The sequence below is a fragment of the Dermacentor andersoni genome, chromosome 8 (assembly GCF_023375885.2).
Source record: "Dermacentor andersoni chromosome 8, qqDerAnde1_hic_scaffold, whole genome shotgun sequence".
Taxonomy (NCBI): Eukaryota; Metazoa; Arthropoda; class Arachnida; order Ixodida; family Ixodidae; genus Dermacentor; species Dermacentor andersoni.
Genome location: NC_092821.1, coordinates 6,740,924 through 6,755,269, shown reverse-complemented (window position 1 = coordinate 6,755,269; position 14,346 = coordinate 6,740,924). Strand labels below are relative to the sequence as shown.

The 14,346-nt window shown below is 46.4% G+C and overlaps 1 protein-coding gene across 1 annotated transcript; it reads right to left on the bottom strand.

Moving 5' to 3' along the window:
* Window positions 1-9,947: 9,947 nt before the first annotated feature.
* On the bottom strand, window positions 9,948-14,042 carry LOC126526678 (uncharacterized). The gene is made up of 4 exons (XM_050174538.2): window positions 13,935-14,042; window positions 10,926-11,148; window positions 10,375-10,550; window positions 9,948-10,041 (listed from the first exon to the last, which is right to left on the bottom strand). The coding sequence occupies exons 1-3, from the start codon at window positions 13,944-13,946 to the stop codon at window positions 10,393-10,395; spliced, it is 393 nt and encodes a 130-aa protein (XP_050030495.1). The 5' UTR covers window positions 13,947-14,042; the 3' UTR covers window positions 9,948-10,041; window positions 10,375-10,392.
* Window positions 14,043-14,346: the final 304 nt, after the last annotated feature.

The following is a 14,346-nucleotide window of genomic DNA, read 5'->3' as shown; positions in this document are numbered from 1 at the left end:
GATCTGCTGTTGCCATATGCGAGCAGTTTATTCCCAGACGGCAACTATTTTTCCAGCAAGACCGGTCGCCGATCCACACGGCCAGGGTTGTGAAGGACTTCCAGGCAGAGCAGCACGTACCCGTACTGGAATGGCCATCGAAAGGGGCGGACCTTAATATTATTGAAAACGTGTGGGGCCGCCTGAAAGCTGCCTTGGCAAGAAAGCCCCTTTATTCCGCGACTTCCGACCAGTTGTGGGCCGCACTCAGCCACGAGTGGGAAAGCCTAAAGGCCAATCACGAATATGTGCAGGCACTTTATGACTCGCTACCGTTCAGGACAGCGGCAGTCGTTGCTGGCAGTGGTGACGCTACTCGGTACTAGAAATTCTAATAATTTATTTCTCTGTAGTACGTCTGTTCCACTTACACTGCGAGCTTGCAGTTTAGTTCAATAAAGAGTTGAAACACAAAGTGTCTTATGCTGATTTATTCAGTGACGCACCACATTTTCTACCAGATGGGTCAGCAAGTACTGAATGTGTCAGCTCAGCAGACAAAAATGTGGCTAGCAGACGACGAACGAGCGTCCCCAATGACGTGGTGCACGCGGTGGAAATATTCTTTTGCAGAGCGCATACTGCGCATGTGCAATGCTTCCAGCGATTGCCGTGACGCGGCGCTAACAGTGCCGTCGGCCAGGCGCTCGCGTGTTCACCCTAACTGTGCTCATCGCTGTACGTAGATCTGCGCATCTTTATTTTTTTTGTTATTAGTGTTCGTGTTGCCTGTGAACGCTCTATGAAGACTTAAAGTGACCTGAGCGGAGAAACTCTGAGACGAGTGACGCGAAGCGGTATTCACGTCTGCTTTTGCACTACTTTGTGCAGGGTTATGGGGCTTGTTTCTTCTATTCTTGTCTTCTGCTGCTCGTTTGTGACGTTGTCACTATATTATTTTTCTCGATTAACTAAGCTTAGTTCGCTGCTTAAGGGATGTTATTATTAATCAAGAACTGTGATTTATTTGCCTGCTAGAGTTTCAGAAAAAATTTTGCTTAAACTAGCATGACCTCGACAACAATGACGTTTTATTTTCAATATCAGTACGTTTCTTTTCATCAAGCACTATTCTGACGTGGCACAGTCATTGTAAAGGCAAACTTTCGAATTAAAGAAGTGTCGTCATTTACGTGACAAATGATTCGAACCACACGCTGTTAACAACAAGCACAGAAATTCTAAGCATAGAAATAAAAACGCAAATAATAAGCGCTGTGTACGGGCTGGCGAATTAATATCGGAATGACTGATTCACAGACTTTTGTACATACTACCTGTGTTTTACATGCATAAATCGGCACACTCATGAGCTTGAAAAACGTGAAGGTGAATGTAAGCGAGTGTCTGTTAGGGTGAGTGAATGTGAGTAAGAGTATGATCTAGTAGTTGTGAGTGTAAGTAGGCGTAAGTGATGGCCGCTGACTGTGAGCAAGTGCGGGGTCTAAAATAAACAGTTGTTAATAAGTACGAGCGAGTGTTCGCTCATACTGCTCAACAGTGCCTTCGTGGTTCACTCTTCTTGCGGTCATAATTCCAGGATCATGTCTCCCCACTGCTTTGTTAACATGCCACATTGTGGCCCATGAGGAGCTCTCTAGTTATATATGCTGCATGGTGTAATAGGTGAGTTTCACACATATTTAAATGGTAAGTTTCCTTCGCGGCCGCTGCTGCGATATATCCGACGTTGTGTCCTCTCTTAATTTTTTTATAGTAGGGGTGCCAGGGATGCTAGGTGTCAAAGCCATGAGGCAAATGCCCGTCGGTGCGCCATCCCAGGTAATTATTATGAATGTTAGAAAAATTATATGAAGGTTACAAATGAAGATTGCAAAAAATTTGCCCACCAATAAACCTTAAGAACAAGCTTCGTCTGGGGTCCATCTCCGATGCGGCATATTTAAATACATCTAAAACGCAGAAGCGCTTTTCTTTTAAGCTGGTTTTAAGAAAAGGTGTTGCAGTTGAGAGGGAGAGATAAATGCTAATGAGTGTTGTAAGCGAGATCGTGATATACGACTTATATTGTTTAAGAAAGAATCTCCAAAAATTTGTGTGTTTGAACAAATAGTATCACGACGTACACAAATACCTAACTCTGCACCAAGAACAGATATCACAGTTCTGCAAATTGTATCCCTTAGTGCATCCAAAGTGGACACATTTGATGTACAGGGGTCAGGGCCTCAGTCAGGCGCATGCTAGAGCCGTTAGTCCTGACCCTTCTGGTTTTCTGTAAGCAAACTGGAAAACTTGCGAATAATAAAAAAAATAACAATTTGTATCGTGTGTGAGCTTTTTACATTGTTTACAAGGGTTCTGCAAAATTTCTACTCACACATTACTGGTCTGTTCAAGAGTCATCTATGATACATAAATTTTGTCTGCTTTATATGCACTATTACTTGCAATTTGCAGAATGGCGATGTTGATCTTTCTTGCTGAGTTGCGCAATTCTAAACTTGATTGTGTTGGTTTCGGAAAAGTTGCCACAATAAACTATTTCTATTAAGACAGGAAGGGGTAAATCATAGCTTCCCTACCAACACTAACAAGACCCTAACTTCTTATTTTCAATTCAACAAACCTCATCAAATTTGGGGCAGTAGTTACAGAGATAGGCGATTTCTTTCCGATGTATACAATAGGAACCATTAGCTAAAGAATCTTCTAAAGAAATAGTTAATGAGGTTCTGTTCGTTCAATAAAAAAAAACGATCTGAATATGAAGCACGCCCTAGTGTCGGACTCCGGACTTGACCACCTGAAGTTCTTTAGCAGAACATTTGCTGGGCGAGTTGGTGCAACCTAATGACAGCGTATCAAAGGCTCAGACCCACGCACACGCAGCCTATACGCCACGTGCAGCGCTTATAGGTGCTTCACTGAAAGCCGCGTAGCGGTGGCTGTTGGAACCGCAGGTATGCCTCGTGCTGGAGATGCCTGCATCCACTGCAGAGATCACTAAAGTGTGCGTCCCAGATAGTTACTTGTGCGGTGTTAGTGTGCGCAAGAAAATCGCACTGTAAATAGTCGAACATGTGTCCGACTTTACATTTGTCTGGGACGACGTCGTCTCCTTACGCGCCAAGTGTTTGCAGCAAATAAGCATCAACAAGGTTGCCTACGAAGTGGAGCTCCTCGCCAGTATGCCGCTTTCATTGTAACAACCGGCCGCTAAGGGCTTCATTTGTTGGCCCGTAAACCAACGTTCTTTATGCACACACTTGTTTCGTTTACATTCCGTGCATTTTCGGAGCAGGTTGAGGGAGCGTCGTCACGCCTGCGAATGCATGTATCGTACAGGGGCGGCCACGTGAGAAGCCAGCGATGGCAAAGCTTGCAAACCAGGATTGTGAGCTTGAGCAAAATAGCACATATAGGACTCCATCAATAATAAGGGTTGATTGTTGTTCTGCTTGTGTCTTACCACTGTTTGCGCAGCATCGATTTCACGTGTTCCATCGTTAAATAAGCATAGTGGTTCGGCGATTTGATGGCATCCCGCGACTGAGAGATCAGAATAGATCTTAGCTGAAAATTTGCTTCCCTGTCTACTGAAGAGTATATACCTTTTCTATTTGGCTATTTTTTACTGTCACCACCATTTTTATACTATTGCCCTCGCACCCTAATACAAAATTAAACCGCATGTTACATCGCCCGTTGTAGTGCCCTACTCTGAATATCCAATGCAGCGTTCTTTAATTACTTAAATATTACGTTGACACAATAATAATACTTTGAAAGCGAATGCAAAGCATGACATCAAATATGTCTTTTAACCCACCTGCTACATTGAAATGAATTTGAAACCAGAGGCAACTACCGTGAAGCGACATGAACATATATTTACCCATTTCGCGCAAAAGAAGAAAAGGAGAACAAGCGCTCGCTACCACCATTAGCAAGAAAACAAAAACAAAACAAAGAAACATGACGGTTTCAGAATTGACCACTAAGCATGACACACCAGGATTAAAGTGAATGTGCATTAGTTGCAGCCATCAGGCATTGGAAGTCCAGGTATTTCCCATTACCGCAAAGCGATATTAAAAGGCATTGAAAACGACGTTGAATGCCCTGTCTAAAACCTGCAATGCTCGCAGACGCCACGTTGCACAACCAACATGCAGCTAGCTGACGCGACCGTGCACCCGAACGTAATTCGCTGTGGGTCGCATTTCAGTGCAATCGATAACTAGAGCAACAGCCGATTACGTGCAACGCATCGGTGATTGCGTGAAGCTTTTTTTTAATGTGCTGTCGCCTGGTTTTTAACACGGAGCTTTTTGTTCAAAGCTTCTAAACACTTTGAACGCTTCACAGATTCGCTACGCAGTTTCTGGCCTAGCTTTTCCTGTCTTTTTTTTTTCAAAGAGGACATCGCGTATCATTAGTGACAACAACCTAATGTTTATCCTATCTTCTGGACTGTAGAGAAGGCGACAAAGTTTAAACGACCTCCTGTGGTTGCTTAGTGGCTATGGTGTTGGTTGGCCAAGCACGAGGTCGCGGGATCGAATCCCCGCCACAGCGGTCGCATTTCGATAGGCGTGAAATGCGAAAAGCGCCCGTGTACTTAGATTTAGGTGCTCGTTAAAGAACCCCAGGTGGTCCAAATTTTCGGAGTCCCCCACTACGGCATGCCTCATAATCAGATCGTGGTTTTGGCGCGCAAAACACCATGTTGCAATAATCTAATCGAAGTTTAAACATGGAGGCGCTCACTAAAGGCGCAGCGACATCAAGCAAAAAATAAAAACACACCGATCTCTCTAAAATTGCGGTAAACAAAGCGCGATTGCTTATGTTCGTCGAACAGCCGCGATCCACCGCCGCCGTCGCTCTTGCTTCCTAAGCAGCACCGGAAAGTAAGTGTGTGCCTGACGAGTCTTTGTACGTGTTAACGCATCCAATTACACAACTGTTATTTCAAGACATCACTGAAGGCTTACAGAGCGTTGAATCGTGATGAAGAACGGGAACATGACAGCATGCTCATAGGTGCTGACGGGAACAGTGCATGCCCGAGCCCGCCTACGCCGCGCAACCTTGGCCACAGGCGGCGTTTTCTGCAGATTGCGCATGGCGTATAGCATACGCCAGTGAGACATGGACAAGCGGAACAAAGCGAGCGACCATTGCCAAGCCATCTTTGGTGCCTTTCTCGGGAAGCTGCACAGAGTATCCGAGCATGCGGACGTAACCTAGAAGAATCGAACAGTGGGTCACTTGCATGTTCATTATGGTTTCACTCGTCTTCAGAAACCCCCTGAGAGTGCACATAGAATATGATTTTCTAACTTCCACCCTAAGTCGCTTTATTACACGCAAGTAGGGGACTGCATAAGCCCTAGCTTAGGCGTAAATCTCAAAACACAGTAACAACGCTCGGTCATTTTTTACCACCTGTACGCCTGTTCAGTTGATCGAATAATCATTTTGATAACGGAACCAGGGTGTGCAACTGTTCACTGCACAGAAGCGCAATCTAAGCTCAACCGCCTAATAATGCTGTCGAACGGGAACTGAACCCGAACGGAAATGTGTGTCGCCATTTTAGAGCCGAAACGGATCTGAATCGACCGAGCAAATGCCCGGCCCGATAATGAAAGTTCACCCTGACCATCAACGGAAATTTATTTCCATGCTTCGGTCGCCCTCGTCACTTGTCGCCGGCTTCTAGTTGGTGCAAAGAACCTGCAGGCATACAATAAGGATACGTACTTGCGCAAACCAATACTCTACTCAACATTTGAGAAGCAGGTTTGCGAGTGGCTCTAAAAATTGGACAAGATTGTAGTTTTGCCCAGCAACTTGTGGTTTCTCTTGATGAAGTTATTCGCCTAATTGAGCTTTTTTACTGCCAATTGTGAACATTCAGGAAAATATTTCTCAGGTTGTACATCCCTAAACAATTTGCACCGAAAAATTATTTCGTGTGGTAAGAAGTACATACGCTGGGGAGACGAACGAAAGCCTGAATGATAGAGTAGGAGAAAATGGTCAGAATTTCGGGAAAGGATGCGACAGCCGGCTGGCACTGCATTGCAGGACGCACAGGTGTGAGCCGCTCTTATGGCGCGTTCACAATGAGGCATTCGGCGTCTGGAGCGGCGCGCAGTTCGGCGGAACTAAATTCGGCGGCGGCGAGATCCGCCGGAATAACCCCTTCCGCGCCGATCGCTCCCGGACCGATTTTTGCGGCAGCTGCCGCCGGATTCCCTCATCGCGAACCAATCAGAGCGCGTCTCAGCAATACGAAAGGTGGCGGCCAAGCTCGACGCGCTCGTCATATCGCCGTCTTCGAACGCGTCGCGACATCGGAAGTGCTCGTCGAATTGGTGCGTAACCAGCCCGTCCTTTGCGACAAGTACTACGCGAAGCACAAGGTCTAAGCGACCTGTTAGGTGGCGTGACCAGGCTACGCGCCCTCTTGCAAAGCAGGATGAACCCACCAACACCGGTGGCGTCGTCTCTTCGGCGAATGCTTCTGCGCGTCACGCATCGCCAGAAAGGTGCTTGCCAACAGGCCTAACAGTACTGCCTCTCCTTGCTCATCATTGCTTTCCAAGCAATGGTGGAGACACGCAAAATTGACACACGGACTCGACGAGAGCGGAGACAACTGCGCAATTTCGTGCCGCGCGAACATCCGGGATATGGACGTCAGACTCTGGAGTTTTGCAAGACGCGTGGCGCCACCTGCCGTTGCGAAGAGGCAGTAATTGAGTAGTGCTAAGCCCGACTCCCTTGCTAAGTTGCCTATGCAGCTAGCGACTGCGAAACGACGATTTAACTAGATTTTGGTCCATATTGCGAGTGTGTTGCGCATTTAACACCCAGACAGAGAGCTATGGATTTCTACGCTAGTCGGACGCGCCGCTGAACTGCCATAAAGCGCTTGCTGGCTCACTCTTCAGACTGATGGCGGAAATGACGGCAACCGCGATAGCTCGTCGCGCTACGAAAAAACGCCGCAATCGACGCTACTGTTGTGTTGTAAATTGCCGTGAACGTGAAGGACGGAACAACGTTCAGTTTTACCGATTTCCATCGCGATCGTATGAAGGGGAAAGGAGAGAGCGCTGAATACGGGCTGTTCAACCTGTTGGGTAATCGAATTACTTACATTCCCCACAAAACAGCGTCTCGCATGAGAAAGCGCGACGATTTTGTTCTTCTGTAATTGTGTTGCGTAGCCCTGACGGAGGACCGTGGTAACCAAGCGAAAACTCAAGAATCTGCAGCCGCGAATTCGTTGGTAACAGAAAAAACAACGTTGCGAACCATCCTGCTTATGTGCCATCGATATCTCCACCTTTTAACAAACGTCCGCCTCCGCTTGACTCAACAAGTGGAACGGAGAGATTTGGCAGGTCAGCTTAACAAAACATTTTGGTTCGTTTATGAATTCAAAATCCTGTTCTAGAGCATCGTTGTATCGCGAGCTCATTTCTACTTTCGGTATATTGTATGTCCTGCGCCGATACAACAAGCACGCTTCGCGATGTGCTGAGCCTGCTCGACTGCGTTTTTCAAATGTGAGCAATAATGTTACCGTAGAGCACTGGATGAGTAATTGCGAAGTAACGCACGTGTGTAAAGAAAAAAAAATGTCGCGCTTATTTACATTTACTTGTGCGCGCTTGTTGCTCGAAGCGTCTGCGAAAAGTTCAAATTAAAGTACTGAGCGATGCTGTAGCTCCTGCGAGAAAGAAAGATGCAGCGTTTAGGCACTGTAGGAAGCTTACTTTCGTTATGATCGCACGCTGTTTGCTGCCTTGGAAAACGTTTTCTGTTTGCTGCCCTGGAAAAAGGCTATGAAAGGATTTACCCTCTATAAATAATTGCGAGACAAAACATTACGATAAAATACATAAAAATATAGGAGATCCTTAAGTCTTGTGTTGAGGACATATTTAATATGAACCAATTTGAAATGCTTAGTTTTTTATGCTGATATGCCTATAGACAAACCTGATGCTCTCTGTACTTGCGAGTTGCAGCACGCCGAAATAACACTCGAGACTTTATTTTATATTGTACACGTACTTCGTCCTGCTGAGCTTCCTTTCCGAAGCGTGGATGGGCAGAAGAAGCTTTCCAGGTCCTTGATTTTTAGGAAACCGTGCCTCAACACAAACGAAAGAGAAGGGTCTATTGTGGCCTATGCACCTTCGCTTGCGGACAGCTCTGATTGCACTACTCAGTTAGCGCCAAGGCTGCGATGGGGGCGCTGATGACGGGTTTTTCCGCAGCGCCGCCTGGGCAGAGTCTGAGGTCTATCCCGCGCTGGCTTGGAGGTTAGCACTTTATGGGGCAGATGGCGCTGTATCTCGTTCCGGCGGCGCGGTGCGCAAGCAGTGTGAACCACGCGATTTCCGGCGGCAGGAGAATTCCATTCGCTGTAGACGCCGGATTCATCAGTGTGAACGTGCCATTAAAGCGAAAGTTTACTAACCGCGTCGGACCGAGTTTCGGCGGCGCGAGAAATTTGACTGATTTGGCTGCAGCTGCGCCTAGCCTTGGTAGCGCATCACGTGACTCACCAGGCGCACCTGACTAAGAGGAGCGCCGCTCTCGCCTAGTCAGTGCGAGCTTTGAGCCGTCGTTCCCAACGGCGTATGGCCAACCCGCCGATATCGCCCGGCGAGCTGCTTCACTGGAGAGGGTCCGGAGCGCAACAGGCGCCGCACGTCAAAATCAACGTAGCGACCGCGTTCGCGCACTGTCCGTTTGTTCTCTGACGCTGCGAACATGTCTAGCCCCCGACTTAGGGAACGCAGTCATACCTGGCTTAACGATGATTGTGCAGCTTAGCATAATTACTACCGCTAAATCACAGGTTAACCAAGTTAAACCAAGACATAGGCAGGCTAACTAAGCTTTCGCTTCGAATATCAAGGGTTAGCTGAGCTAAGACGCTGGCAGTTTTTTTCAAAATACTGCGGGTTTACACTCACAAGCATGCATGCATGCCTTCGTTCTGTGCCACTTTAGATCGATGGAAACGGGCAGAGCGGGATAAATTGAATGCACAGCTTAGGAAGATTACCAAGCGGGTTCTCGGGCTACCCGTATACACTTGTACAGCGCGCTTAATGCAGCTTGGCATTCATAACACTCTTGAAGAGATTGCAGAAGCCCAGGAGCGCGCACAGTTAACTCGCCTCACAACAACAAAGGCAGGGAGATCCATCTTGCGGGAACTCGGATATCACCCCGATAAGGTAGCGGAGGAGTTCTCTGACGTTCCTCCGTCGATTCGTGAGAACATTACGGTCGCGCCAATACCTAGCAACATGCACCCCGATCATAATCGCAGTAGAAGAAGGGCAAAGGCGGCCAACCTCCTTAGGCGAATACACAGTGATCAGCGACAGGTCAGCTTTGTGGATGCCGCTTCTTGTAAGGGACGTCGGGCGTTCACCATCGTCACTGTTGATGGTCAATTAGTCAGGCAGCACGAAGACTAGACGTTGCTGCGTATAGCCATCTGTCGTTTCTTTTTTCCGCATTAGTTCCTTTTGAAGATAGAGAAAAAAAATCTATATGCAGGCTATATGAAAAGTCGCATTGACAGACCCTAAGTTATTTATACTCTGTAGTGTATGAACAGTGGCATTGCAAGACCTTAAGTTATTTATACTTTGTAGCGTTGAGGACAACAAAGCAGGCACTTCTTTGTGGCCACACATTTTGTTTACGCAGCGTGGACCCTGACCATTATATCACTTCCTGTACTCTAGTGTTCTGTGGTTCACTTGTGCAGAAACCCATAGGAAGGCGCGCAAGTGCATTTGGTTGTTAGTATAACCATTACATCTTCTTGCAGCCTACAACTCTAGTTTTCTTTGATTCGCCGTACCTGAAAGAATACACAACTGGAGGCGTATTATATAAATTAACAATTTTATTTTCACATTCCTCGTCCCCTTCTTTTTGGCCCGTGTACCGGATACATCTTTCCTTTCACTCTTGTTGGATGGTTGACTGCAGAAGAAAAACGCACTGTGAGGTTTCGAACACGTCCTAGGGCTGAATTCATCTCTGCGTAAATTTTGAACATAAAAGGCTGAGTTCAAAGATCCACAGCGTAAGAGCAATTCTTCTGGTAAGTGAGAAATATTGATAAACAACACGAAAAGTGCGCTTTGTTCAACTGACAAGAACACTTGAAGAGCTCTGTGAGTGTCAACATTTCTTTTATCACTCTTTTTGTCAAAATTACCTCCAAAAGAATCTGCAGCATTTTCAATGCAGCAGCAATCCACACCACAAGCACGTCTCTACACACAAGGAGTAAACTTGGATGATAGCGCTCACCTATGATAAACATTGTATTTAGCCGTAGTGTCCGAAGCCATGACCATATCCATAACCATGGCCGAGGGCAACACCGTAGCCAAGACCGTGGCCGTAGCCAAGACCGTGGCCGTAGCCAAGACCGTGTCCATAGCCAAGACCGTGTCCGTAGCCGTGAGCAACACCAACAGCAACAGCTGTAAACAGATACGTTGAGTGAATGACCTGTGGAATCATATGTCACACCTACGCCTCTGTTCACTTCGAATAAAATGTAGCTCCTGTTGCTGTGAAACTCTACTATACAGCACTTTCAGAGGAATAATAACAGTACTTTTTGACGACTTCAATTTAGGCAAAGGTGCCCCAGACTTAAATTGTCGTGGGCGTAGGCCACTTTTTACTGATGAAAAAACAAATTGGCCCAAGTTTCAGCCGTTCTATAGGTATAAATAGTAAGAAGCTATGATTTTAACTTATTTTGTTGTGACGCTTGTGTAGGTGCAAGAAAATAAATCATTTTTGAAGTATAGCCCGCTAACATGCAAGAGTCCTGGACGTGTAACACTCACCACGGGCAGGAGCATGATGAACAGTCTTCTGCACAGAGGTGGCCACAACGGCGCCATGGTGGCCGTGTCCGTAGCCGTGGCCGAGGCCATAACCATGTCCATAGCCGTGGCCATAGCCATAGCCAAGACCATAGCCGTGGCCATAGCCGAGACCATGACCGTAGCCGAGGCCATAGCCACCGGCATAGGCAGCGGCGATGACGCCAAGGAAGGCGAGGAGGGTCTGCAGAGGGGAGAAAGGCAAGTCATGACATTATAGCTTTCAGCTGTTGAGTTCTTGAATCTCGTAGCACTCGATATTATTAGGTATTTTCCACACTGAAGCCGCAGGATTGTAAATTTCGTATAAAACAGAGTCAGGGTGAAAAGGTAGACATAACCAGGGGCACAACAACGACCAAAGTAGAATTTAAAACAAAAGAAGATGGTTCGGCTCCCACGGGAGCCTTCTTCACAGGTAAAATAAACAAAGGTGTTCGAACACCTCGTTTCCAGGCTGCCTCTAGTCCAAAGCACGCTGAAAAACAATATATCCCGTCCACAACCGAAGCTCTAAGCCGTGTTCCGCGTTCTTACAATGTTCAAGTGGCACAGATTCGAAACCAGAAACTACCACAATCGCTCATCAATGTTAAGGACAAATTTCCAAAAGAGAAATTCCTAGGTTTTGTGTACGTTGTCCCATGAGCGGATTGCGACTACCTGTATATTGGCGAAACTGGTGACTCTGAAAGGCATCTTCAACACCACAATTATGACTCGAGAAAAAAAAAAGTGAATCCGGTGCTTTGGCTGAGCATGCTGCTTCAAGCAGCCATGCAATCGACGGGGGAAGGCACGTGTCCTTGCCACGAAAAAAGACCTATCTCGACGCCTTTACCTTGAGTCGCTCATGAGTCAGACTACGCCACACACTCTGAAAAGGAGCGCTGGCAATCTGCCGTCAGTGTATGCGCGCTGCCTGCGTCACGTGTTGAAGACTACTCAAACGAGCTGCTCGAACACCTTTCTTCAGTTTACCTGTGAACAAGGCTCTCGTGTGGAAGCCGGAATATCTTCTTTTCTTTTATATTCTACTTTGGTCGGCGTAGTGCCCCGGGTGTTGTCTACGTTTTCACCCCGCTTCATCCCAACCAGAAGGGCTTCCGTCAAACACTGAACTTCAAAACAGAGTGAGGAATGCAGACAGAGGAAATACGCAACAAGCAGTGCTCTGACAGCTCTTTGACGATATTATCTGTTTGCTTTCTCTGTCTGCGTCTCTGGCACTGCTTTATAATTATGCTACCGCACCAACTCGCCCAGCTGTTCCTACTTTTAAACTTTTGTCTTGCATATTTTCCCATCTCCTATGCTATCACTACATTAAACGTCATTATATTAAGGGACCACGAACTGGTCTTCTCATAATGCTTTCAATTATTGGTCAGTTTGTCATTCGCTGTGTTATGACAAAACGGTCGTGAGGATAAAAGATGCTCTCATTGGGGATCGAACTCATGAGTTGGCGCTTGCAGGTGAAATGATCTAATAGCTGCACCACGTAAACTCCAGTCAAGTAACCAACCAAATGGAAGGAGCACGTTATGTGCATCGGCGCATGTGGAATGAAGCACTATGGCACTACACTCGGTGCGTGTTTTTCGCATTCTCCTTATGTCACCGCACATGTTGAACCTGTGATTAAGAATTATGGAATACACGTCAGAGGGAATGTTAATGCAAACTGGTGAGATCTAACGCCTGCCTACATCTTCTGATGGCGTCATTCAATCAGTCACCTGTGTACATTGTAATATCGTACGAACACGTTGCCGTCAACACATTACAAATGACCCAAACTCGTTGTGAAGTGCTGGGAAATACGCATTATCAGAGTGCTCGGCTATGAGATTTCGTTGGGTATGGTGATTACTTTCTATCTTTCGCAATATGAAAATCTCCTTACGATCATGTTTGAAGGAATGCAGTCAGGAAGACCAACAATTGAATGTTAGAAAATTAAAGATATCAGTGCATAGGTTGGACCATAAAGAGCGATTGTCATTTCAAGCAAACATCTTGGCACAGAATATCTTTTTTTCACAACACTTGCTACCTTTTATGCTAACGCACACTTTCCCACAGCAATAAAAAGTGGACTACGGTATTGCATCACACCTCAGAGTGCTGCAGTATCTAAATAAAAATCTCCTTAACCTCTGACAGAGACCTTTTGAAGGCGCTTATTCGTGTAATGGTATTCGTGAAGAAAATTGCCTGGTTTGCTTCCGTAAGGTGGGGTGAATCTCCCGCCACGAGCACTGCGGAAGTTATCGGCGCACAGAGTCCGTATATAGGAAGCGCGGGCAAAGGTGCTTATATCCGGGGATTTGTCAAAAAGCAGCGTGCTTTGCATGGACAGGACAATGTTGATTAGCAGGGTAATTACATTAGTTTGTTACTGTTAAGCTTAAGCAGTACTTGAGAACTTATTTCTTTAAATTTTGATTTAGTTATTTGCTTGGTCTGGGGGTATGAGGGAAGGACGTGCTAATAAAGCTAAGTGAGTAAAAACACCAACAAATCCAATAGACCAAGAGCATCATCATCAGCCTGTCTTCCATGTTCTACGAAGGCCTCTTCCCGTGAACACTAAGTGCTCCTGCCTCGCGTCTGCTGACTTCATCCTATCCCGGTAAGTTTCCTATTTTTGCACACGTTTCGTTTTCGCAAAGCACCCATTTCGTTACTCCATCAAACCGTTTATTGCCCTATGCGTAGCCACGGCCTGCCTGTCTTCACTCATTCTGCGGACGTGTTTGATGTGCATTGTAGGTAGTCTACAATATCGCACAACAGAAATTCATATTACATTAGATTTAATGTAATTATATATCTCATTTTCCAGACATAAAATATTCAAGGTCCCAAACGCAAACTAGGTATGTGGCAATTAGGCACCAGGTAAATTATAATAACGTCGTCTTCACTCAAGTGCTTATACGAGCAAAATGCCCAAACACTTACGTATCCGTTCATGTTGGTTTTGGGTGCTCGGAAACGGGGATTTCCAGTGTCCAGAGCACCATTCCGTGCTTGCTTTTATACCGTCCTGACCGCTGAGCCCGACGAGAGGCGCTGTGTACGGATTCTCGAGAGGAGGGTATTTGGGAGTGAAAGCGGCGGAACCACAAAAGGACAACAAAGAAAAGAAACTGCGAAACCACGACCAAAAAAGAAAAGAGCGAACCTTCTCGCCGTTGCTCCCTTTTATTTCGCCCGAAGGGACGCTTGTTTAGCACTAGGCCTTCGCTCGATCTCATTTATTGTTTTCTGCCTCTTGCCGAGCAACGTGCGGCGGTCCAATTCTTTCGTCGCCGTTGTGTCCGCGAAGCTCGAAGGGGCGTCGGCTGCCTGTGCTTGAGTTTTCGGTTGGCGA

Coding starts and splice junctions, on each gene's coding strand:
- LOC126526678 (XM_050174538.2), bottom strand. Junction 10,551..10,925: donor TCATCATGCTCCTGCCCGTG/GTGAGTGTTACA, acceptor ATCTGTTTACAG/CTGTTGCTGTTGGTGTTGCT.